The sequence below is a fragment of the Leucopleurus acutus genome (genome assembly GCF_964270905.1).
Source record: "Leucopleurus acutus genome assembly, chromosome: 4".
In the NCBI taxonomy this organism is placed as follows: domain Eukaryota; kingdom Metazoa; phylum Chordata; class Mammalia; order Artiodactyla; family Delphinidae; genus Leucopleurus; species Leucopleurus acutus.
Window position 1 is genome coordinate 37474969 of NC_139146.1, and position 26534 is coordinate 37501502.

General features: G+C 55.0%; 1 protein-coding gene across 2 annotated transcripts in view; it reads right to left on the reverse strand.

The window, feature by feature from the left end:
• The window catches only part of NSG1 (neuronal vesicle trafficking associated 1), a gene marked incomplete at its 5' end in the record, with an annotated part of 31271 nt that extends 7584 nt beyond the window's left edge, over positions 1 to 23687 (reverse strand). The window contains 3 exons of one of the 2 annotated variants that reach the window (XM_082837981.1): positions 30 to 140; positions 19833 to 19949; positions 23559 to 23687. In XM_082837981.1, the coding sequence (XP_082694107.1) occupies positions 30 to 140; positions 19833 to 19949; positions 23559 to 23687 (357 nt within the window). The remainder of the gene's footprint in view (positions 1 to 29; positions 141 to 19832; positions 19950 to 23558) is intronic. The other variant, XM_082837982.1, reaches the window with a different exon arrangement.
• Positions 23688 to 26534: the final 2847 nt, after the last annotated feature.

Genomic DNA, 26534 nt, shown 5'->3' on the forward strand with positions numbered 1-26534 from the left:
GGGGGCCCAGGGGGTGGGGGGGGGCTTACCTTGAGGACGAAGCCGTCGGGGCAGGCACGGTCATACTTGTACACCTTGTAGACAACCAGGAAGACGACACAGGTGAGGAAGGCCAGGGCAAAGAGCACCAGCACGGACACCTGTGGGGGGGGCGGGGCCGTCAGCACCGCTGAGGGGGCGGCCACGCAGACACACCCACACACAGATGCACACAGACACACAGGCCCGCAGGCCACTGTACACGGGCACCGTCTCCGGAAGGAGGCACGGAACACAGAACCGGGAGGCCTCTGGTGAGAAGCAGTCAGCAGAGTCACTTTACGCTGGACAACTTTTTGTACCATTTTCATTTTTTCACCACAAGCTGCATCACCTTCATTTTAAATTAGCCATTTCTAGTATTCCAGGCCTTGCATAGAGAGCTCGGGGTACAGGTAACGATCAGGCCTCATGGACATCGGACACAGCATCGAGCCGTGGGTGTGGGCTGCCCTTCTGATGCTGTGGGTCACCACAGTGACGCATCAGCCAATGGCTAATCAGCTGTTCCAGAGACACCCCTGAGCCCTGGACACCAGCCCTGCCCTTGACCTGGGGCCAGCTGGGCAGGACAGCAGACCCTCCCGGGCCCCCATCACCTCCACTCTGGACAGTTTCCTGCGTGTTCGGTTAGAGCCTGTCCTCCCCACCCTGGAGGGCGGTCCCCATTAGCATGGGGACTCGGCCTTCTGCACCGTGGCTGGACCACGGGACGTACTCAGTAATGTCGGCAGATGATGCATGACAGCCCGTGAGCAGAGTGGGCCAGCGATGGGAGACCTCTCCGCTGCAGGGCCTGGGGCACGGGGGACGAAATGATGCTGCATCTGGCCTTGAAGGTGCTCCCTGGCTGCTGGGAGCCGCTGGGCAGGGGCGAGAGCGTGTCCTGGGCTGAAAGGGCGTGCAGAGGCCCTGCGGGTCAGGTCGGGAGGTGTGACCAGGAACCGCAGCACCCAGGCCCCCAGCCCAGCCCCACTACTCCCTCTCTTCTCCCCACACGGCCACCCTGGCCACCGGCCACTGCTGCCCGGGCTACGAGTCCCCACCTCCAACCACCCAGCTCACGATCACTGCAGCCTGGGCGACACCCGTCCCCTCTGTGCCCCCCACCCAGGGAAGCAAGCAAGGAGTCTCTGTGTCACCCCCAAGGAGGCCCTTCCTGCCCGTCTCTGCAGTCCGCCCCCGTCAACATCTCTGTCCTCTACCCCCCGTTCTTCCCGTGACCCCTCACCTGGGCTGTCAGGGCTGTCACCCTCTCTAGCCACTCCAGCCTGTCTGGACAACCCGCCTGCACGTGGAGCCTGCGTCTGACAAGGGGACACAGGGTGGCGCCGCGGCTGCCTCAAGGCCCAAAGCACCCCCAGGGAAGATGCCATCTGGGTTCTGGTGGCCGCTATGGCACATGGGCAAGGACAAGACCACCCGGCCCGGGTGGGCAGCCCGGGGAGACTGCAGAGGAGCTGAGCATGGAGCTGGGTGACAAAGGAGGCTGAATCTGAGGAAGAGGAGGGGGCAGTGGCCCTGGGGACACGCGGCGGCCGAGGGAGCAGCAGAGTATGTGCGGGGCTTTGCGACAGGGGTGGCAACCCTGCCGGTGCCCGGCGCCCAGGAGGGGCAGCCAGATTCTGGGTAAGTCACCCCACTCCTCCAGGCCCAGGCTCCTGCCAGCCAATGGCAGTGAGAGGCCCCGGCTCCCGGGGCTGGTGGGAGGACAGCACCTAGGCACACGGGATGCTCTGGAAGGAAGCGTTTGCTGTTGTTGTGCAGCTGTCACCACAGCCATTCCCTTGCTCACTCGGGCCACACAGCTGGCAGATGCAGAGCTGGACTCTCGGCCCAGGCCGCACAGCCTCCCCCAGGCCCGCCGCCCTATCCCACCTGAGCCCCTCCCCACATTCACCTGACTACTGCTCACCCAAATCTGCCCTGCCTGGGACCCAGCTACCCACTGGCGGCCCCTGGGGGCAGCAAGGGCCACTTCAGCAGCTCCTTCCACAGTCTAGAATAGCAGGGTTGTCCATAGGGAGAGCTGTATTTAAAATAACTGAACTCCTTCGTAACCCTCTATATTCTATTTTGGGCATTTGAAAACATTATTCCAAGAAGAGGTCCATGGCGCACAACAGGTTAAGAAGCCCTGTTAGAATATGTCCTCCTCAATAAAATATTAGCGAACTGAATTCAACTACACGTTAGTAAATACATGCACCATGATCAAGTGGGATTCATTCCATGGTTGCAAGGATGGTTCCAACATCCACAAAATCTATGTGACATATCACAGTAACAAAATGAAGGATAAAAATCATATGACCGTCTCAACAGATGCAGAAAAAGCATGTGACAAAATTCAACGTGCATTTATGATAAAAACTCTCAACAAGTGGGTATAGAGGGAATGTACATAATAAAGGCCATATATGACAAGCCCACAGCTAACAGCATACTCAATGGTGAAAAGCTGAAAGCTTTTCCTCTAAGATCAGGAACAAGAAAGGGATGGCCACTCTTGCCAGTTTTATTTAACATAGTATTACAAATCCTAGCCAGGACAATTAGGCAAGAAAAATAAAAGGCATCCAAATTAGAAACGAAGAAGTAAAACTGCTACAATTTGCAAATGACAAAGTATCTATAGAAAACCCTAAAGACCACCAAATGACTGTTAGAACTAATCAACAAAGTTGCAGGATACAAAATCAACATACAAAAAAATCTATTGCATTTCTATACACTAATAAGTGAGCGATCAGAAGAGTAATTAAGAAAACAGTCCCACTTACAATTGCATCCCAAAGAATAAAATATCTAGGAATGAATTTAACCAAGGAGGTAAAAGACCTGTACACTGAAAACTATTTATAAGTCAGTGATGAAGAAAAACTGAAGAAGACACAAAAAAATGGAAAGATATTCTGTGCTCATGCACTGGAAGAATGAATACTGTTAAAATGTCCACACTACCACTACCCAAAGCAATCTACAGATTCAATGCAATCCCTATCAAAATTACATATTCATTTTTCACAGAAATAGAACAAACTATCTTCCAATTTGTGTCAACCATAAAACAGCCAAAGCAATCTTACTTAAGAAGAAGAAAACTGGAGGCATCATGCTCCTTGATTTCAAACTATATCACAAAGGTATTCAAAACAGTGTGGTAGTGGTGTAAAAACAGACACACAGACTATGGAACAGAGAAGAGAGCCCATAAATCAACCCACATGGTCAATTAGTTTATGACAAAGGAGCCAAGAATATAAAACAGGGAAAGAACAGTCTCTTCAATAAATGGCGCTGGGAAAACTGGAGAGCCTCATGTAAAAGAATAAAATTCAACCACTAGCACCATATACAAATATTAACCCAAGATGGATTAAAGACTTGTACGTAGGACCTGAAACCATAAAACGCCTAGAAGAAAACGCAGGTGATAAGCTCCTTCACATTGGTCTTGGCAAGGATTCGTTGTATTTGACCCCAAAAGCAAAAGCAACAAAAGCAAAAATAAACAAGCAGGACTCCATCAAGCTGAAAAGCTTCTGCACAGCAAAGGAAATCATCAACAAAATTAAAAAGCAACCTACTGAATGGAAAGGAATATCTGTAAATCATGTATCTGATAAGGGGTTAATATAAAAATATATAAAGAACTCATAGAACTCTAGAGCAAAACCCAAAGAATCCAACTGAAAAATGGGCAGAGGAACCGCACAGGCACTTTTTTCCGGAGAAGACATACAGATGGCCAACGGGTACATGAAAAGGTGCTCAACATCACTAACCATCAGAGAACTGCAAATCAAAACCATAATGAGATATCACCTCACATCTATTAGAATGGCTATTTTCAAAAAGAAAAGAAATAGTAACGGTCGGAAAGGACGCAGAGAAAAGGAAACTCTCATGCCATATTGGTGGGAATGTCAACTGGTGCAGCCACTACGGAAAACAATGCAGAGGTTCCTCAAAAAACTAAAAATAGAACTACCGGGACTTCCCTGGTGGCACCGTGGTTAAGAATCCGCCTGCCAATGCAGGGGACACAGGTTCAAGCCCTGGTCCGGGAAGATCCCACATGCCACGGAGCAACTAAGCCCGTGCGCCACAACTACTGAGCCTGTGCTCTAGAGCCTGCAAGCCACAACTACTGAGCCCACGTGCCACAACAACTGAAGCCCATGCACCTAGAGCCTGTGTTCCGCAACAAGAGAAGCCACCACAATGAGAAGCCCGTGCACTGCAATGAAGACCCAACACAGCCAAAAATAAATTAAAAAATGAATTCACACACACAAAAAAGAACTACCATGTGATCCAACAATCCCACTTCTGGGTATTTATCTGAAGGAAATGAAAAAACTAACCTGAAAAGATGTCTGCACCTCCATGTTTACTGCAGCATTATTTACAATGGCCAAGATACAGAAGCAACCTAAGTTGCTTGGATAAAGATGTGGTATATATATTCAATGGACTATTATTCAGTCATAAAAAGAAGGAAATCTTGCCATTTGTAACAACATGGGTGGACCTTGAAGGCATTACACTAAGTGAGATAAGTCAGACCAAGTAAAACAAATACTGTTCAAGCTCACTTATATGTGGAATCTTAAAAAAAATAAAAACTGAGCTCATAAATACAGAGATCAAATTGGTGGTACCAGAGGCAGGGGGGTGGGGGAAATGGGTGAAGGGGGTCAAAAGGCACACACTTCCAATTAAAGATAAATAAGTCCTGGGGATGTAGTATAAAGCACGGTGACTACAGTTAATAAAACTGTGCTGCGTATCTGAAAGTGGCTAAGAAAGTAGCTCTTAAAAGGTCTCATCACAAGAAAAAATACTGTAACTGTGTGGTGACAGATGTTAACTAGACTTACAGTGTGATCATTTCTCAATACACACAAATATTGAATCATTCTGTTGCACAGCTGAAACTAAAATATTGCTATATGTCAACTACATTTCAATTTTTTAAAAAAGAGTATAGGGACTTCCCTGGTGGCGCAGCGGTTAAGAATCCGCCTGCCAATGCAGGGGACACGGGTTCGAGCCCTGGTCCAGGAAGATCCCACATGCCGCAGAGCAACTAAGCCCGTGCGCCACAACTACTGAGTCTGCGCTCTAGAGCCCGCAAGCCACAACTACTGAGCCCACGTGCCACAACTACTGAAGCCCACATGCTTAGAGCCCGTGCTCCGCAACAAGGGAAGCCACCACAATGAGAAGCCCGCGCACCGCAACGAAGAGTAGCCCCTGCTCACCGCCACTAGAGAAAGCCAGCATGCAGCAACAAAGACCCAACGCAGCCAAAAATAAATAAATAAAATAAATAATTTTTTTTTAAAATTTAATTTAATTAAAAAAAATTTAAAAGAGTATAATCTCAAGTCTTGGAGAGACGTGCATCCTTAAACCTATCCCTTGAATCAGAAGCCACGTGGGGTTTGGTTCACAGTACCCCATCTTTTAGGTATAAAAAGAACCCCCCTCTCTCCGCAGGACCGTGGGGAACCACCTCCTCGGGGCCATCCTCCTGGAACCTGGCCTGGGCCTTCCATCCAGGATTCCTGGGCCCGACGGCCAAGGAGCTCACAGAACTGAGAAATGAGAACACGACAGTCCCCCAAGCGGCCGAGGGAGAAGGCAAAGGAATAGGTCCCCGGAGAATCAGCAGGAGGCATGGGGCATGGCAAACCCCAGCCCCCAACGGCGGGCTGTCCCCCTCCCCCCTCCACGCCTCCGTGAACCCCGGGCCTCTCCCGGGCCCCAGAGTCTGCTCGGAGCTGGAAAGCACATTTCCCTACACGGCATGGTGTCCCCTGCAGTCACCACGGCCTGAGAGGCCTGAGAAGCGAGCCGCAGGCCTTTCCAGGAAGATCCCCAGCTGGCTCCGAACTGGACCCTGGCTCTGCCACCTGCCACCTGTGTGACAAGCAGGTCGCCTGCGCATCTTGTCTCTGAAGAAGGGACAAGGCCTCACACTCTTACACGTTTATCAAGAGAATGAAAAGCTATCAAGGGCTGGAGAGCATGTTGCCAGCCCCACATGCTGCACCCCAGTCAAGGTTGAATTGTGCCCCAACCCCCCCCAAAAAAAGTGGAAGCCCTAAGCCTGGCACCTGTGAATGTGACCTTATTTAGAAATAGGGTCCTTGCAGGGGTGATTCAATTAACTGAGGTCATTCGGGTGAGCCCTAATCCAGTATGACTGTGTCATGAAAAGGGGACATCTGGACACAGAGGTGCACACACATGGCCACGTGAAGATGGAGGATGGAGTGATGCACCTTCAAGCCACGGAAAGCCAGGGACTGCCGGCAACGCCCCGCCCTGCCCCAGGAGCCAGGAGGAGGCACGGAAGGGTTCTCCCCCGGAGGCTTCAGAGGGCGCCTGCTGGCACCTCAGTCTTGGACCTCTGGCCTCCAGAACCGGGAGACAATACATCTCTGCTGTTGGAGTCCCCCAGTCGATGTACTTTGTCCCGGCAGCCCTAGCAAACTAACACAGCCCCTAACACCAAGGCTGTTTTAGGCCCTGAGTGGTCAGCACTGGCTCACCTCCCCCGGAGGTCGCCCTTGTCCCTTCCCCAGCATGGTCAGGCTGGCGGCCTTCCCTCCTCCTCGCCAAAGCCCTGGCCAGGCCCACTGCCTCCCAGAGGGCTCTGGAACGTGCCAGCCTCTCTGGACACCGAGAGCGCATGTGTCCCCCATAACCCAGCATCTACCAATTTCCTGAGTCAAGTGATATGAAACTCTGTCCCAGTTTGAAGAGTTTCATGAAGCTCCCTCACCTCCCACCCCCATGAGACAATGAAGAATATTCCAGAACAGAATGTGAAATCACTTAGCCAGACATACCTGTTTCCTCCAGGCCCTGGGAGTACCCTCTGGCTTTCTCTACATGGGCACGCCATGGCTGTAAGCACCCTGGAGAGCCCTGATCGCCCGAGACTCCATCTTTCCGCCAATTCTGAAATACTCTGGCCAAGAGACAAGCCACCCATCCACTACCCATTGTGTGCCAAGCGCCCTGGGTTCTAGGCCTGCTCGGCCAACACACACAGTGACTCTGGAAGGGGCATCTGGCCCCTGACCCTCGGTCCCCTCTCAGCTGTGAAGGGGGAGCACCCACATTTACAGTGGGGTGTCCAGGAGACCTGGGCAGAGCAGCCCCTCACTGAACAACATAAGCCCCACTCCCTCAGGGCTGCGGCCTCAGAGCAAGGAAGATGCCTGGAGACCATCAAATCCAGCACCTTCCTGTACGCGTGACGGAGCCCCAGCCACTGAAAAGGCAGCACCTCCAACGGGAACAATGGGACGCCCAGGTGGCCGAAAAGCCCGGGGCGCACACAAGAGGAGGGGCAGCCATCACCTCAGCGACCCGACCTGAGCACAGAAAAGGCCCCAACAGCGCTGTGTGCGAGGATCACAGGAGCCTCCAAGGATCCCGGTACGCGGACCCCAGACCGGAGACCCCAGACCGGGAGACCCCAATACCCGGACCCCAGACCGGGAGACCCCAGACCAGGAGACCCTAATACCCGGACCCCAGACCGGGAGACCCCAGACCGGGAGACCCCAATACCCGGACCCCAGACCGGGAGATCCCCATACCCGGACCCCAGACCGGGAGATCCCAACACCCAGACCCCAGACGGGAGACCCCGATACCCGGACCCCAGACCGGAGACCCCGATACGCGGACCCCAGACCGGGAGATCCCCATACCCGGACCCCAGACCGGGAGACCCCAGACCGGGAGACCCCAGACCAGGAGACCCCAGACCGGGAGACCCCAATACCCAGACGCCAGACGGGGAGATCCCCATACCCGGACCCCAGACCGGAGACCCCGATACCCGGACCCCAGACCGGGAGATCCCCATACCCGGACCCCAGACCGGGAGATCCCAACACCCAGACCCCAGACGGGGAGACCCCGATACCCGGACCCCAGACCGGAGACCCCGATACGCGGACCCCAGACCGGGAGATCCCCATACCCGGACCCCAGACCGGGAGACCCCAGACCGGGAGACCCCAGACCAGGAGACCCCAGACCGGGAGACCCCAATACCCAGACGCCAGACGGGGAGATCCCCATACCCGGACCCCAGACTGGGAGACCCCAGACCGGGAGACCCCAATACCCAGACGCCAGACGGGGAGATCCCCATACCCGGACCCCAGACCGGAGACCCCGATACCCGGACCCCAGACCGGGAGATCCCCATACCCGGACCCCAGACCGGAGACCCCGATACCCGGACCCCAGACCGGGAGATCCCGATACCCGGACCCCAGACCGGGAGACCCCGATACCCGGACCCCAGACCAGGAGATTCCCATACCCGGACCCCAGACCGGGAGATCCCGATACCCGGACCCCAGACCGGGAGGCACCAATACCCGGACCCCAGACCGGGAGACACCAATACCCGGACCCCAGACCGGGAGACCCCGATACCCGGACCCCAGACCGGAGACCCCGATACCCGGACCCCAAACCGGGAGACCCCGATACCCGGACCCCAGACCGGGAGACACCGATACCCGGACCCCAGACCGGGAGACACCAATACCCGGACCCCAGACCGGGAGACCCCGATACCCGGACCCCAGACTGGGAGACCCCGATACCCGGACCCCAGACCGGGAGCAACACCCAGGCATCAGTATGTGAGCCCACCCCCCAGCCCCAAACACCTCCTGTGTTCTCAGCCTTGCTGAGAACCGTGGGGGTGAACAGTGGATCCCACTTTTGCGTCGAACTTCTGCAGCCAGGGGGCTCCTGCCCTGTTGCACCCAAACACCATACTGATGGCAGCTCCAGAAACTTCGTTGCCTCTGCACTACGTACGGTAGGCGGTTTAAATAAAGCTTGTACACTCCTACAACAGCACCTGCAAGGCCACGTTACTGACTGCATCTTACCAACGGGGCAACGGAGGCTCAGACATGTAGACGACTAGGCCAAGGGAAGCCGGCTGATACCCTACAGGTATCCAGGTCCTAATCCCTGGAACCTGCATATGCCACTTTACATGGTAAAAGGGACTCTGCAGATATGATCAAGTCAAGGGTCTTGAGATGGAAGGTTATCCTGGATTATCCAGAGGGGCCCTCAGTGGAACCACAGGCGCCCTTATAAGAGGGAGGCAGAGGGCGAATCTGCCACAGAGGAGACGCCGATGGGAAGATAGAGCAGAGAGAGATTGGAGATGCTGTGCTGCAGGCTTTGCAGATGGAGGGAGGGGCTGCAAGCCAAGGAATGCAAGCAGCACACCTCCAGAGGCTGCAAGAGGAAGCACAGCCAGTGCGACTGATTCAGGACCTCTGGCCTCCAGGACCGTCAGAGAATGAATGCGTGTGGTTTTACGCCACTCAGCTGCCCCAGGAAACTAATTCACCTCCTTGCAAGCCCACCTCCCCATAGACCGAGCCCCTGCGGGCAGGGCTGAAACCACACAACAGGCAGAGGGAGAGGAGTGAATGAGTCAGTGGGTGGATGCAGCTGGCAGGTAGCCCATCCCCCAGTGAGGACTTACAAGGCAGCCCTTGGGTGCCAGGAGCCAACCCAGAGCATCTACACATCAAGTGGAACATAAATTCAGTTTACCGGGGTTTATTAAGGAAATGATCATACACAGGAAGGGGGCAGGACCCCGGGCAGCTCTGCCCTCCAGGGTCCCCTGGAGGCCGGGACCCGGGTGGACGGGCAGTACCCAAACCTGCCGCTGTCCTCTCCGGGTGGGGCTGTGGGCCTGGGGGCCAGGGATGAAGGCCATGGAGGCCCTTGGTTTCCTTAGAAGCAGGGCCTTTGTTTCAGGGCCGACATCTCTATCAGGCACACAAAACCCAGTGCTGGGGCCCGCGATGCTTTTAGTGACCCCAGAAAATGGTTTTAACTTTTGCTTCAAAACCAGAAAAAAAAATAATAATGAATCCAGCCTGGATTATATTCATCTTTAGTCCAAGACAGTCACAAGACGTTTTTTGTTTTTTGTTTTTTAAGGAGGAAAGGACCCACAAAGGCAAAAGCGTCTTGGGCCCCAAGGCCCTGCCTTCCTACATCGACGGAATCCCCAGTGGCTGGTGGAGGTTCCCGGCCACCATGGAGTGACCTTGGCCAGCAGGGTCAGCCCTGGTCTCTGCCGAATGGTGTTAACTCACCACAGCACGGAGTGAGAACCGGGAGGGGAAGGTGGGAGCAGAGGCCAAACCCCCCCCATGCGGGGAAGCGGTCCAGGAGGGGGTGTCTGGTCTTGAAGGACGGGGAGCGCTCCTGGGAAGCTCGGGAAAGTGTGTTGTAGTCAGAGGGAGAGAGAGGTTGTACCAAAGCCCCAGGCATCCAGGACACAGTGTGTTCAGCCAGTGCGGCTGGAGCATCACACGTCCTGCAGGAGAGCGGCACGGGTGGGTGACAAAGGACCCCATGTGCCACACCAAGAGGTGGGAGCCCAGACGGTTCCTGGGCGCTGCGGGATTCCGGAAGGCGGCTGCCCCTCTATTATGTCCCAAATTAGCATTTCTCACAGCGCTGGGAGGTATCGCCAGCTGCCTAAAGGACAGATGTTTGCCACCAATTTACGTGTGTGTTAGGGCAGATACTACATGGTCCCTAAATTGACATCACTTTTGTGCAGCTGTCAATAAAAGCTCTAAAGCAGGACACAGTGGGGTGAAATTCCAGCTACTGTACAGGGATTTGTACTCATCACCCCGTGTCCTCCGGCGGGTGCCCCATGGTGACCCTCACTCCACTACTGTGGGCAGTGGGCTTTAAGGAACAGTGTGTGGGAGCAGCGGGGGTCGAGGGAGAGCCTGGTGTAGGGTTTCCACCATGTTTGTGCCACTGACCTCCGGCAGCCACGTGAAGCCTGTAAATCCTTCTCAGAATCATGCTTAAAATGCATAAGACACAACACACAGGAAAAAATACCAATCGCATTGAAATACTATTATCAAAATATTGCAAAAATGTACGCTTGTGATACATTATGCATGTGCTTCCTTATTAACACACAAAAAGAACAAGATCTTATAATACTGTGATTTCAAAGGAAAGATGGGACTAAACACTTCCCAAAATCTTGGCAACACCTGCAGTGTGATACAAAGAACACTTGTGACTTGCATTGGTGACAGTCACGGGATTTACTTATACTACTGCAGTTGATCGCCTACAGTAAAAAGTGAAAGAATGTGTACACTGCAGACTATAACACGTTGCTGAAAGAAAGTAAAGAAGACCCAAATAAATGAAAAACACCATGGATTGGAAGACTTAATAATGTTACGATGGGAATACTTCCCAGACTGATCTACAGATTCAGTGCAATCCCTATCAAAATCCCAACAGCCTTTGCTGTAGAAATGGAAATTGCAAGGTATAGTGAATACCAAAGCAATCTTGAAAATGAAGAATAAGCTAGAGGACTCACGCTTCCCAATTTCAAAGCTTACATTTTCAAAACTTACAGCTACAGGGTTTCCCTGGTGGCGCAGTGGTTGGGAGTCCACCTACCGATGCAGGGGACATAGGTTCGTGCCCCAGTCCGGGAGAGTCCCACATGCCGCGGAGCGGCTGGGCCCGTGAGCCATGGCCGCTGAGCCTGCGCGTCCGGAGCCTGTGCTCCGCAGCAGGAGAGGCCACAACAGTGAGAGGCCCACGTACCGCAAAAAAAAAAAAAAACCGTACAGCTACAGTAATCAAAACAGTGTGGGACTGACATAAGAACAGCCATATAAATCAATGAAATAGAAGGGAGAGTTCAGAAATAAAACCATGTGTTCATGGCCAACTGATTTTTTCGCTAAGTGCGCCAAGACCATTCAATGGGGCAAGAACGGTCTCTTCAATAAATGGTGTTGGAACAACTAGATATCTGCACACCAAAGAATCAAGTCGGACCCTGACCTCACACCATATACAAAAATTAACTCAAAATGGAATAAAGGCCTAAATATAAAAGCTAAAGCCATAAAACTCTTAGAAGAAAACACAGAGGTAAATCTTCATGACCTTGGATCTGGCAACGGTGTCTTAGATGTGACACCAAAAGCACAAGCAACAAAAATAAACTGTACTTCACCCAAATTTTAAAATTTTGTGCATTAATGAACACTAGCAAGAAAGTGAAAAGACAACCCACAAAATGGCAGAAAATATCTGCAAATGATACATCTCATAAGGATCTAGTATCCAGAGCATATAAGGAACTCCTACAACTCAACAACAGGAAGACAAACAACCCAATTTAAAATGTGAAAGGACTTGAATAGACATCGCTCCAAAGAAGATAAACAAATGGCCAACACAGGAAAAGACGCTCAACATCATTAGCCGTTAAGAAATGCAAATCAGGGCTTCCCTGGTGGCGCAGTGGTTGAGAGTCCGCCTGCCGATGCCGGGGACACAGGTTCGTGCCCCAGTCCGGGGGGATCCCACATGCCGCAGAGCGGCTGGGCCCGTGAGCCATGGCCGCTGAGCCTGCGCGTCCGGAGCCTGTGCTCCGCAATGGGAGAGGCCACAACAGTGAGAGGCCCGCGTACCGTAAAAAAAAAAAAAAAGAAATGCAAATCAAAGCCACAGTGAGATACACTTCACCCCCACTAGAATGGCTATAATAAAAAAATAAACAAGTAACAAGTGTTGGTGAGGATATGGAAAAAGTGAAAACCTTGTACACTGCTGGTGGGAATATAAAATGGTGCAGCTGCTGTGGAAAACGGCAGTTCCTCAGTATGTTAAACATAAAATCACCACACGAACCAGCAATTCCATTCCCGGTTACATACCCGAGAGAACTCAAAACAGGTGGTCACAGAGAAACCTGTACATGAATGTTCCCTCCAGCACTATTCACACTTAACCAAAAGGTAGAAACAATGCAAATGTCCATCAATGGATGAATGGATACACAAAATGTAGTCTTACCCGTTCAATGGAACATTCCTCAGCCATAAACAGGAATAATGTAGTGATACAAGCTGCAACCTGGATGAACCTTGAAAACATCATCCTAAGTGAAAGAAGCAGTCGTACAGGACCGAATATTGTATGATTCCACTTATATGCAGTGTCCAGAATAGGGAAAGCCATAGAGACAGAAAAGAGATTAGTGGTTGCTTAGGGCTAAGGGCAGGGGGAAATGGGGAGTGACTGCCAGTGGGTATGGGGTCTCCTCTGGGGGTGACTGAAAATGTTCTGAAAATAGATGATGGTGATGGTTGGGCAACACCACGCATGTAGTAAATGGCACTGAACACTTTAAAATGGTAACTTGCATATTATGTATATTTTACTACCAAAAAAAAAAGGGCCAGAGGCAGGAGGCCGGCCTGTGGCAGGCGTCCGGAAGAGATGGTGAGCCCAAGCCAGAGCAGCCCTGCCCCAGAGGCAAGAGGGGTCAAGGGGTGTTTTCTGGAAAGAACAGCCAGGAATGGACAGCAAATAGGATATGGGCCTCGGGGTGAACTTTATAAGGGTTTATAAGGGTGGGACCATGTGCCCGAGATGCTTGGGACAGTCCCGGCTGACAGTTACTGCTCCGGCATCCCAAATGCACAGGGTCCACCATCACTCTCCGAAGTGTCCTGGTCTGGGCCATGAATTACATGGCCACTCGACTTACAAGGCCCTGGCCCTTATACCTGTTCTCCAAATATTCACCATGAGTCGGGAATTAGCAGTCACCCCTGTTTCATAGACGAGGAGCTCGATGGGCACTTGAATTTGCTGTGTTCCCATCTGCTCTTTCTGGCCTGGGATCTCCTCTCCTGCCGGGGAGCCTCCCGGGGGTCACTGCCCAGCTGGGATGGGAACTAGGGCATCTGCAGCAGGGGAGAGTCACCCCGCAGGCCCCATGCAGCTGTGGGTATGGAAAGCAGAGCCTGGCGGGCTCAGTGTCAGATGGACGTGGGGCCGAATCCTACTGCTATCCCCAGTTAGCTGGCTGACCTTGGGCCGGTTCCTCTCTGACCTTAATTCCCCACCTCCAAAATTAGGACAGTAAGATCAACCTTCAAGACTGTTACTAAGAGCCCAGGCAGGCAGCATTGGGTCGATGGCGGCTGGGTCATCCTTACTCTGCTCTCTCTGCCCTCCCACCCTCAGGAGGGAGAGGGGAAAAAAAAATGTGCTTTTCTGCTGAGTAATGCAGTTAAAAAAAAAAAAATCTTGGAAAAATAAGATGAATCCTGACATCTCCAAGCATTTACAGCACTAAGTATTTTCGGTAACCCACACAAAATGAACATACAGACACACCCCCCAGATGACTCAACCCACTTAATTATTCCATTCTCGATGAAGCTCCCACTCTCTAGCTGGGCCAGGAAACCGCAAAACGGGGCAGCTGAACCCTACATGACGCTCTGCTGAAGGTGACAGAGGGTTGAGATGCATTTCCAGGATCCCCAGTGCCACCTTGCAAAGACCACGCCCACTGCTGAGTGCCAAGGCAACGGTGCCGCCGTTCATAAATATTTAACGAATGCATCTTGAAACACACCAGGGGATTATTGGAGAGGGTGGAAAACAGATGGACACCTAGGAAGCTCAAGGTCATTAAGGATGTGAGAAAAGATACAAACCACCCACAGATTCATTTGTTGACAGAAGGCAAAGGGACCCCCATTGCAGCACATGGACACTATTCAAACAAACCTGGTCTCTCCTTCCAGGACATTCTCCCAGCCCTGCACCAACTGTGTAATGCCGACCTTGGAATCTCTGAAAGCCCCGAGGGCAACATGGAACCAGGGGAGGGGGTGCGTCTTGTTCGCCCAAACCCTGAACTCACAACGAGACGGTGTGTAGATGTTGGAGGCGTCAGCAGCCCTCCATCACGGAAGTCACAAGCATAAACCTTCCTTTAATCTGCCTAAGTATGGCCCCTCCATCCTCCGAGCGTGAAGAAGCAGCCTCAGCAGCACTGCGACACACCGCTCTGCATGCGTGAGGGGGACTGTGCAATTAAAACACTGTTTAGGTTTAGTTAATTTGAGAAACATCTCGGGCCCGTGTTTATTCTCGGCATAGATACACCTCCAGGTAATTCAACAACTGCTTTCCTCGTTGACACTCACCTTTTCGGGAAGCCTAGACTCTGGGCCACCTCTGGGTGACTCATCCAGCAGTCCCTGTGTGGCAGAGCCTCAGAAAACCCTCTCCCCAGCCAGCAGTTACCTAGCAACGAGCCTAGCAACCTCGCAGCCAAGAGATTAATCCCCAGGTGATAATCACAAAGCGACATCCAAAAAGACATCTCATCTCGAGGATGCCATCCGCAGGTACACAAAGATGAGGGGCAGAGCAGGGGCACCTCGCTCCTGAACTACACACATCGCAGACAAAAGGGGGGCACGTTATTTACGTGCTGCTTCAACAGCTGAAAGGCACGATTTCATTTCTGCGATTCACACACGGAGCCGAAAAGAACGAGGAGACAGCTGGGCTGGGGAGCCACGTGGAAGCTGCCCTACCACCAGCAGGATGAGGAAGATGCTCTGTTCCAGCCACAGCTGTGACTGACCCTCAAGTGGGATGGGGGGGCAGGGGTAGAGGTCCTCCTCTCCGTTGCCCACACACATCCCAGTCTTCCAGGAGACAGCCCCCAGCCCTCAGCCAGCTGACGTCTCCCACCAGGGAAGCACGCCTCACTGTGTGCGTGCATTCAGAGATGGCAGAAACACAACTGGGCAGTAAAAGGCCGAGAGAACATTCCGGAAAGGCCAGTACTCTTAGCATTTCCAAAAGGCACCAGCCCTCCTGAGCCTGCCCAGTCCTGGTGCTGGAACGCAGCCCGCCCATAAAGGGTCACGAACTCAGTAGGATCACCTGGAGAGCTTGTTACAATGCACGTCCCCAGGGGCCAGGGTCTCTCTGTTAAAACCGAACCTCCGGTGATTCCAACACAGGTGGCCCCAGACCACACCTGGAGGCCACCTCCCGCGCACAGACCCCACGGCCGGCACGCAGGCAGCCCGGTAAACCAGCTTCCTGTTCAGCGGGGCTCTGGAGCAAAGGCAGGAGGTGTGCAGGATGCGGGTCATTCAGCTGAGCGACTCAGGCCCACAGGCCTCTGGGTCAAGCTGGCCAGGTCCCCTCGCGCTGACTGTGGGACCCTGGGCAGGTCACCTGCTGAATGTGTGATCACCTGTAAAGGGCCACACCCACTCATGGCCCAGAGAGGGCTCCCTCAGGAGCTGCCATCAAACTTACCCAACAAGCGAGGGTCCCTGGAAATCTCACCAAGTCCCCATCACTGGGGGCCAACAGCCCAGTCAGTCATCCCCTGACTTATGGAGTTGTCACTGCACATGTGTCCAGCACCAGAGGGGAGGCATCAGGGAGCTCCTCTCTTGCCCGACACAGAGGGGCTGGAAAGTTCTGTCTGCACCCAGAGCCCCGCACCTGCACTCTGCCTGACGGTGGCTCAGGGGGCGCTATGCTCTGTCTCTCCCCCAGGTCACCGACTCAGGTCAGGGGGCCTTTGCTTACCAGGGCCACCCCACTGGACACTCATCCCATTCACAGGGACACCAGGTGACAGGCCTCACACCCAGAGAGAAGCATGAGTCAGGGAAAGGGGTCTGGTCACCGTGACGTAAAAGGAAAGGAAGGCAGAAAAATGATGCTTACACGGGGGAGGACTCGGGGTACGTGGGCCCCCCCATATCCGAAGGCTGCTGGGAAGGAGGGCAACTTGTGTTCGGATCGAGGCCACAGGGCAGCAGTCACTGGGAAGTGTTTTTTTTTTTTTTAACATCTTTATTGGAGTATAAATGCTTTACAATGGTGTGTTGGTTTCTGCTTTATAACAGAGTGAATCAGTTATACATATACATATGTTCCCATATCTCTTCCCTCTTGCGTCTCCCTCCCTCCCACCCTCCCTACCCCACCCCTCCAGGCGGTCACAAAGCACGGAGCTGATCTCCCTGTGCTATGCGGCTGCTTCCCACTAGCTATCTACCTTAGGCTGCTTCCCACTAGCTATCTACCTTACGTTTGGTAGTGTATAGATGTCCATGCCTCTCCCTCGCTTTGAATCAACAAAGGAAAAGGCTTCTTAGAAGCAGAACAATCCAGCAGCGCAATAGGTTGCCTGGGGCTGAAAGCATCCCATGCAAATGTGTCCTCCAGGAGCCACGTGGACCTCAGGTGTTACAGCCAAGAGCAGGCTGCTTGGGTTCATGATCTCTGCCTTGGTTTTCCCTCAGTTGTAAAATGGAGATAATAATGGTGCCTGCCTCATGAGGTTTCTGAGCATAAAATGAGACCATAAGCGCAACGAGCTTGACCCAGAGTCTGGCTCATGGGAGCACTCCGCTACTGTTAGACGCTGTTACTGCCTCGTTACAAAGGGGGGTGGAAACACCAGGAGAATGAGGTTAATCCCAGGAGGCTTCATGGCAGAGGTGGTATCTGAGCTGGCACTGGAAGGTGACGGAAGGGCAACGGGGTCTGGGACTTGGAAGTTGGGGCCCATAGAGAGGTGTGTATGGCAGGAGATGTGAGGAAGGGTGCTGGCCTCAGAGGTAGAGTCATGGGGAGTACCCCAGCAGCCCCCGGTGACCACCTGGGACTCAACAGCCTCATCTGCAAAAGAGGCAATGACGCCCCCTTCCGGGTGGCTGTGAACCACAGGGAGGCCACAGATCTAAACGTACAGACGTGCCTGGTTTATGTATAGAACTGGGGAAATGGCCACTGCACTGCAATAATCCCCTGAGCACCAACTGCATATACCACCTTCTTAGACGTTCTTAGACATCCCAGGAGGTGGGAGCAGAGAAGGCAGGTCTTCTGCCACCACAGCCTGATCCACTGGGGCAGGCACGGATCTTCTGGGTCCTCAGGTTCCGGGCAACTGGAGCCAGGGAACTACACAAAGGCCCAGCGGTGGCTGCCGAGAGCCCTGATGGCCCACGTGCATCACCCACGCCTTGAACAAGGGACATGGGGACCTGCATCAGGTGAGCGTTCATGAAAAGCACCAACAAAGGACCCCAGAGGTGGGGACGGAGCCTGGCATGCAACCAACAGATGAAGGGATAGCTGTTCAAGCTGCTTTGTGGACACACAAAATGCCGGGGCCAGGAGAGGCAGAGTTCAAATCAGGAAAGACAAACCTAGACGCGCTCAGATATCCAGATGGCGTCTGCCATCGGGATGATGGCTACCGTGCCCTTAAAACTGAGGTCACCTCTGCCTCAGCCGGGGGTCGATTCCCGGGTGTGGACAGGGCAGGTCATGCACGTGGCAGCAGATGAGGCACACGCCAAGCAGCTGGCCAGAGCGGGAGAGAGATACTGACCTTAGGTCAGTCCAACCTGACCCCGTGAACCTCACAACACGGATGAATTACCAAGCCAGGAGCCGCCAGAAGAGCATCTCAACCTATACACCCTCCTGAGGCCACCAACAGAAACCACAGACGCAGGCCTCTCTCTCTGCGCCTCAACTTCCCCATCTATAGAATGGGTTATACTAATAGTACCTGCTTCTCGGGGAGGGTTGCTGGGAGGATTAGATGAGCTATCACAAGTAAACACCCCACAGACACGAAAGACGACGACTCTGACGGCACCCGCTGGCTTGGCCGGCCCCTGTATGGTTTTCCTCCAGGCCGGGGAGGCAGCACGGAGTGATGGGAAGGATTGAAAGTCACATTATGCCCTGGCATCCCCAGTCACCCCACAAGGCCACCTCACTCCTTGGGCTTCACTTTCATCTCTTAACCAGTTCACAGGTGCGTCATGGAGATCGAACAGGATGCAGTATGCAAAGGGGCTTTGGAAACTGCAGGGCACGGAGGTGGGCAGGTGCCCATGCACCCAGCATAGAGACGCGGCTCACACATCCACGTGGGTGGCAAGCAGGGAGCCAGCCACGGCCACCCTTCGAGGCCTGGGTGACCTACTTATGTCGCCCACGTCACCCTTCCGAACCCAGGTGAGGGCCTCCATTTTGCCATCTCTCACGTTTCCCAAAGAACAAGTTTCCAGAAGATCAACATCCTAACTTGTTCCTCAACCAACACAGCTGCTTCCATCCTCAGAGGCCACCCAGACGCAGGGGAGAAGGCTCTGTCCCCAGGCCTGGCTGCAATCCCGCCCCTTTCAGCAGCTGTTCTTCCCTGAAGAACAGTCCAGAGAAAGGTTTCCCTCCCCAAAGTGAGCACTTCCAGCAACCCATGTACAGGGCCAGCCAGGCCCCACCCCTCCACATCCTGTCAGATGGAGTGTGAACACAAGGGCTCTGCAGTGGGCCACCTCTGACTCCCGGTCCTGCCACGCAGAGCTATGACCACCCTGTGCCTCAACTTCCCCATCTGCAAAATGGGCTACATGGATAGTCCTGACCTCCTGGGGAGGGATGCTTAGCTGAGCCTGCATATGCCAAGGCTCAGATCGGGTCCTGGCACTAAGTAAGTGCGATGGGTTGCCCTTTTGTTATTGTCTGCCCTCCTCCCCGAACTGAAGGGATTTTAATGTTCGGTAAGTGATCTGTCGTATGTTTATAACCTTTGCCTAAAAGAAAGTTTAGGGATGGGTCTTCCCCGTTATTAAAACTAAGTAATATTGATCATTTTAGAAGATAAAGGAAAGAAAGAAGAAATTTTAAAAACCACAAGGTCAATTTTGCACATCTGGGGTCAGCCCATATCCGTGTCTCGTCCTGTTCCCATCACTCCACAGGTCATCTCTGCAGCTCAGTGGACCCCTCCTGGGGGCAAAAGCAGCATCTCATCCGCTTCCAGGGTCACTCACCTTGAACCTCTCGGTAACACCCTCGGTGATGCTGACGGTGAACTCAGCTATCTTGGGAGGACGTGTTTTGCCTTTCTTGCGGTCAGGTTCATACTCAGTCTTAGTTTTCACCACCACCTTGTCCAGGAAACAGAAGCAAACAGTCAGTAGTACAGCCAGATACATTCAGACACACCTGTCCAAAGAGGACAGGTGGGGAAACCCTCGTTCAGAGTCACCATTTCACCAGGAAGTACTTCACAGAAAGAATGAGAACAGCCACCACTTATTAGAAATCTCCTCTGTGCCGAGACTTGCAGCACATTACCATTAATAATCCTGATGGCAGCCCCAGGAGGGAAAAATGATAACGGAGGGGCAGGGAAGTACAGTACATTGGTCAAGGCCACGTAGCTAGTAGGTGGCAGGGCTGAGAGTAGTGAGCAGAGCTCCTGACTCCTAACTTGGCGCTCCCTTCACTGCCCAGAGCTTCACTGGCCCAGGTGGTGGGAAGGATGCGCTGATTTTTTCACTGGTCTTCACACGCCGCCACGGGTAAAACAAGAAGATTCAAGGGCACTATTGCCCTCCAGCACTAGGAAGGAGCAGGCAGCCAGCCTTCAAGCAAATCGACCTTGGGGAGTCTGTCGCTACCCCCCCACCCTCCTCTCTCCCTTGTCTTGGCAACAGCCCTTAAAGGGTCTCCCTGCTCTGTCCCCCCTCCACTCTCCACTGTGAAGCGGGAGATGTTTTTCCAACCACGAAATCTGCTCTGCCTCTGCCCCAGGCAAACCCTTTCCCGACACCCAACGCCCAGTGTCAGCTGCACCCTAACCCACCCCTCAAGCCTCCACCCTCGGATGCTCACAGCCTCTCTGCACCATCACTGCCCCCATCACACCCCGTTGCCAGGGCTGTTTCCTTCTCTGTCCCCATTGGACGCGGAGGCGAGGTGTCCGGGAGCAGTGTCCAGGGGCTATGTGTGTCTAGTCCTCAAATGCCCACCCCCTAGAGCAGAAGCCAGGAAGTTGGACTGGAGAGAGACAGCCCCCCGCCCTCTTCCTCACCCAAGTGACAACGCCCTTCACTGGGTGAACCACAGCGTGGGGACACACTGCCCTCCGTGGTGGTGGGACCCAGCGCAGAACAAGCACTCAGGACACTGTGGGCGCTCCCAGACTGAGCCGTGACACCAGATGCAGCCTCAGGAAGAAAGTGGCCCACGCCATGCGACACTGAAAAGTGCTCTAAGGGCCACACCCCTTTAAAGCACACTCTTGCCTCCCTCCTCCCTGCGCTCAGTGCGACAGCCTGCGTGCCCACCCTGGGGGCACCCATCTCTAGGGCAGCACCTGGGCCTCACCCTGCCATCCTCGAACCCCAACTGTACCTGAGTAGCTGTGGGACCCTGAGCACACCCTTGGCTACCTGGAACCTCAGTTTCCCGGCCTGTGACACGGGTGCAAGGCCTATCTGGTAGGGCTACTGTGAGGAGGAGGGAATCCACGGGACCCTGAGCCCAGTGGGGACCCGGTCAGGATCCCATCAGCCCGGATTCCATCTGCCTCTGCCACTAACAAGCTAGGTGACTTTGGGCAAGTTCCTTAAACTCTCTGTGTCTCCATTTCCACACCTGTAAAATGGGGTAACAGTGGTAGTTACCTCCTAACGCCAGTGTGTTAAAGTAACTGAAAGCCATAAAGCATGCGGACAAGTGCCTGGTGAGTAACAAGCATTCAAACGCGTCAGCTGAGACTGGCCCTGAGCTGCTCCCAGCTCTGTGACTACCGGCACTGTTGCACCTCAGAACCTCGTGCTCAGCACACATTCTATTTACAACCTGAACTGTGTTACCAGCCCTCGGACACGCGTCCCCTGGGACAGGTGACATCACCTCCCTGAACCCTAGCTGGGAGCAACATGTTGCCGCTGTTCGGGTTAAGAGATGTCTCGTGAGAGTGCGGTCTGGCTCCAAGCAGGGCAGAGCAAGGGGCCCCGCCAGCGCTTCCGCATCCTGGAGGATGGCAGCCTTCAGCCGAGTGACCTTGCGCACGTCCTATAAACGCCTGGAGACTCGGTTTCCTCATCTGTGACCTCAGAAACCTGGCGCAACCATCACTCCCTGCTAGAGTGCCCATGTCTGGAGCATCTCAGGGACGGGAGACTCATCACCTTCAGAGCTGCTTAGGTTACCACCCTCGATGGCCCGATTGTCTGGCCAAAATTTCATACCTGCCTGAAACCTCCTCCCTGGCATAAGCCAACTATGTGCCAGACGGTTCCGGAATGGAACAGACTGAGGACCAAAGAAGAGGCCGAGTGGAGGCGGTCACCTGACAGAGGTGCTTCCTGGGGATGCCGTGTCCCTGGCACAGGCTGAGGCAGGAGGGGAAGGCGGGCACGGTGGCGCCAGGCTGGGCTAACTGGGCAAGTCTGACACCTAGACAGGGAAGGGGGAGGCGGAAGCCGAGTCCTCAGGCAGCCCTGCCCCTCCCACAAAGCTTCTTTTAGACCATCGATGCCTGACCCAGGTGCACAGGTGTGACCAGCTGATCCTCTTTTCTTGAAATAAAACACCTGTTCCAGCATCGCTCTGGCCCCCGCCCCCCGCTCTCCTACCCAAACACAGACAACAGAGTTGGGGGAATCAAAACCACTTTGGGGAACTGAGTAAGGCTATCAAAAGGCCCACCATGGGAATAACGAAAGGAAGGACCCATGGCAGGGATAGTCTCTCATCCCCACCCCTGCCCCATGGCCAGTAATCACCAACATGGCCCAAATAAACCACAAGCCCCAAGTCAGAACCTCCCTGCCAGGCATTAAATGAAACAATTAGCGCCAGCACACCTGGGGGAACAGAGTGCGCTTCCTCGTGGCTGGGATGATTCTGAAAAGCTGCAAGGGGGTCAGAATGCATGTGTGTGGATAATTTTAGGTTTGAGTTTTACAATATAACTGTCTAGACTTTTAAGCGTTTTTAATGTTAACTCTTGAAAAAACTGCTCTTAATGGACACAGAAACTACTTGACGGCAGGCGGTATTCAAGAAAGAGGGGATTCCTTAAATTCAACAAAAAGGAAAAAATCCCACTTTAAGGAGAGAATGATGAATGGCTGTCCCCAGTTACCCTAATACTGAGGAGCACGAGTGCTTATCTGGAGATTTCACAAAAGGAACAAAGAGAGGAAGGAGGCGGTGTAGGAGCTCGCACCCTGCCGCATCCACCGCCGATGTGGGAGGGGTGGGCGCAGAGGGTAAGGAGGGGGATTCAGCCCCTAGGGAGGGCCCATCTGGCCAAGGAGAGGGGCCTCTCCACCCCAAAGGGGCAAATCGGGCTGAAACTGCATCATCCGGGAAGGCACGAGGGGCAGCCGCACCACTCCTGGGCTCACCCCAGAATCAGAGCTCCTGGTACCCCGGGGCAGAGACGAACGGGGCTGGGTTGTAGGTGGAGGGGCCTCTCTCGGACAAGAGTCCCACGAAAATCAAGAAGGGACCCTACCCCGTCCGCGTTCGATTGTCAGGAAGAAGCTGTCATCTAAGGCGGGGCGGGGGGGGGGGGCCAGATCACCCGATCCAGAATCCCGCGCGGGTACGTGGTCCTCCGAGGGGCGTCCTCCACCCCGCCCGAGCCCGCCCCCAGTTCGCGTCCCCAGCGCACGCGGCGCGTTTCTTTTGTTGCGGCCGCCACCCGAGATTTGGGGGTGCGCACCCGGCGGTCCTGGGTACCGGGGGCCTCTCACCTTATCCGGGGGCGGGAACTGCAGTTGATTGACATCAAGGGGCGTCATCAGGGGGATGGTGTCGAAGCCATCCTCCAGCAGCGGCTGCTTGGTGCCCTTCTCCGCGAAATTGTTCCCCAACTTCACCATGGTTCCGGGAGACCCGAGGCTGCCGCCTGCGGAGCGAGGGCCGGGCTGGAGTCACCGCGAGCAAGACCCACCCGCTGTCCCGGGCGTCGGCGAGCTCTGCGGCCCCCGCCTCGTCTCCGAGGAGGGGTCGTGAGGACGCAGAGGTCGCGGCCCGAGGGCTGGGGGGTGGGTGCTGTGTATTTATGGACTCACCCGCTGGGCAAAAGCGCCAAGCTCAGGGACGCCTAGCAGCCGGGGATAGGGCGCCGCCCCTGCCCGCGGGTCTAGACGCGTCCCCGGTCCTGGCGACGCCTCGCCAGGTGACCTGCCCAGGGACCCCTGTCCCTCCCACCTGGGGAAATGCGCGGCCCTGTACCCGGCTCCCCGGCGGAAGGGTCCAACCCGGGCGCCCCGCGGCCCCGCCTGCCGGCCAGCACTCACCCCACGCCCGGCTCCGGCAGGTCTGGACTCCGACCGCACTCCGAGCCTCCGCGTCGCCCGCTCCCGCTCACAGCAATGGCAGAGGCGGCGCCGCGCGGGGCCGGGGCGGGGGCACCGCGCGATTGGGCTCCCTCCCCCCGCTCGCCACCTCCCTTCCTGCCGCTCCCGGGGGTTAACTGCGCGCTGTGAGTGCGTGCGTGTGGCGGCGGCGGCAGCCTTGACGCAGCGCGCGCGCGCGCCGGCCGCACAAAGAAGCGCGGGGAGGGCGCAGGGGGGCGCTCCCCGTGGACCCCGCGGTCGCCGGGACCTCGGCTGGTGGGGGGAGATAAGGGGGATGGGATCGCGCCCCGGATGGGAGGCTCGGAGGGCGCCACAGGGCTGGAAGCCGGGGATGGGGGGAAAGAGAGGTGCGGGCTGCGCAACCCCGAGGCGGCGGCTGGGGCGCAAGGCGATTCGAAGCGAGAGAGGGGCGGGGGATCCTAGGGATGGAGCGATCCCCCAAACTGGGGGAAAAGGTGCCCCCCTTACAGCCGAGCCGATCTGGGAGTCCTGAAGGATAGGGAAGGGTCCTGCGGGGGAGGGTTCCAGGAGGCTGTGAGTGGTGGCAGAGACGAGAGCGTGGTGTGGTTAGTGCGTGGCTGGCTTGTGGAGAGGCCGACAAAAAGAGGGCGTGTCCCTGGTGAAAGGAAGCTCGGATGGGAATGGAGGGGGGAGTTTTTTGGTGGTACAGGATGTGGAGGGAGCGCTCTCCAGAGCTGGGGACGGTGTCCGGACGTGGGGGGACGCCCAGGGTAGCGGGAGGGAAGGTATCCAGGGCAAAGAGAGCGCTTCGCGTGACGCGTTGTAGCGTTTCTCTGGTCTGGTCAGAAGGTAAAGCTGGGGTCCGCTCCCGGCAGCCGCAGCCTCAATCATCCAGGGCTCAGAGAAGGGGCGTCCTGGAACGAAGAAGGGGATTTCTAACCCGATCCTTTGGCCCTCTCTCCCCCCATCGGAGCCACTGTCGCAGCTTCCCAGATTAGGGCCCCATTTTATAGACTTCCAACCAGCCCTAGCCTAGGACTCCCCGGATGAGAAGGGGTTTCGGGGAAGAAGACCAGGTGCGGGAGGAAGGCTGCTGCTGGAAAAAGGGCACCTCCTAGGCCTCTGTGTCCTGCTGGGGCCCTGCTAGGACACAGAGTAGGTGTCCCCCAAAGTCTTACTTTGACACCCTTTGCCTGATTCTGTTTTGCGTGGCTGATGGCCTGAGACCCAGCGTTTTCCATCTGCCGCCTGAGAACCATGAGAGAAGCACCCCGGCAGAACCTCCTCTCCACGTAGCTAGAGAACAGGAACACTATCCTCTCACTGCCTTCTGAGCCTTGAGCCACCAGGTCAGTCTAGGAACCTGGCCATGGGCACCTTGATTTCAAAATCCCCGGGAGGGCACAAGCAGATGAGGTGCCTGGATTTCTCTTAACTGGGCCCAAGTCCTCAGCAGGGTCCACATGAGCCTTTGACCACAGGGCAGCCTGGCAGGACCCAGGCTCTTGGCGCACACTACCCCTGGCCAGCCCAGGAAGGGCTGGTGTCCCAGACGCAGGCACCTTGGGGCCTGGCCTCAGCATCCTTCTGGCAAAGGCCCTTTGAACGCAGGACTGGTACAGCGATAAGGCATCTGTGTGTGGTCCAGGTTCTTACAAGGGACCAGAGGGGGCCTCCTCCCTGACGCTTCGTTACTTCCTGCAGCAGTTGAGGAAGAGCAGCTAAAATCTGCTCAGGTGCTGGTTTAGGTGCGTCCCTGGCCAGACTAAGAGCTTACAGATCACAAGAAACCTTGTGGGCTGCATTCACCGAGGGAATAGCTTTGTCCCCATCTTCGGCCCCAACACGCGCACACACAAACACTGCAGTCAGAATCCCACACGGGGAGCTGCAGGGTGGGCCTCCTGGGCCCTGTGTGGACCTCTCTCCCCCTCAAAGGCTCTGTCAGCTGAGGAGGACAGAGACAAGGATGGCCCATGGTTGTCCCAGAGACAGCAGGGGACAGTCGCCAGTTGCTTTTTCATGCTGTCCTGGGTTTTGACTGGTGCCGGTCACTGGGACTCTGCAGCTTCATTCTGTGTGGGATTTTTGTGGGTGCCTAGGCCGCACCAGACCCTGTGAAGGGCACACATGTGGACAATGCAATTCACAAGACACGCAGCGCCCCCCATCAGCAGCTGATGGACAAGGGAAAAGAAATGGCAAGCCTTCCGAAGGAGCAGAGGGCCCACCCGTGGGAGCGACCTCGTCCACTGGCAGGGGGAGAAGGCAGGAGGCTGTGGGCAAAGTATGAAATCCTCCAGGGGGGCCCGACGGAGAACAGAGTGGGCGGAAGGTCTCCCAGGTGGGGATGCATGTGTAGGCAGATGTCAGTTTCCCAGGCCTGCTGTAACAAATTACCCCAAA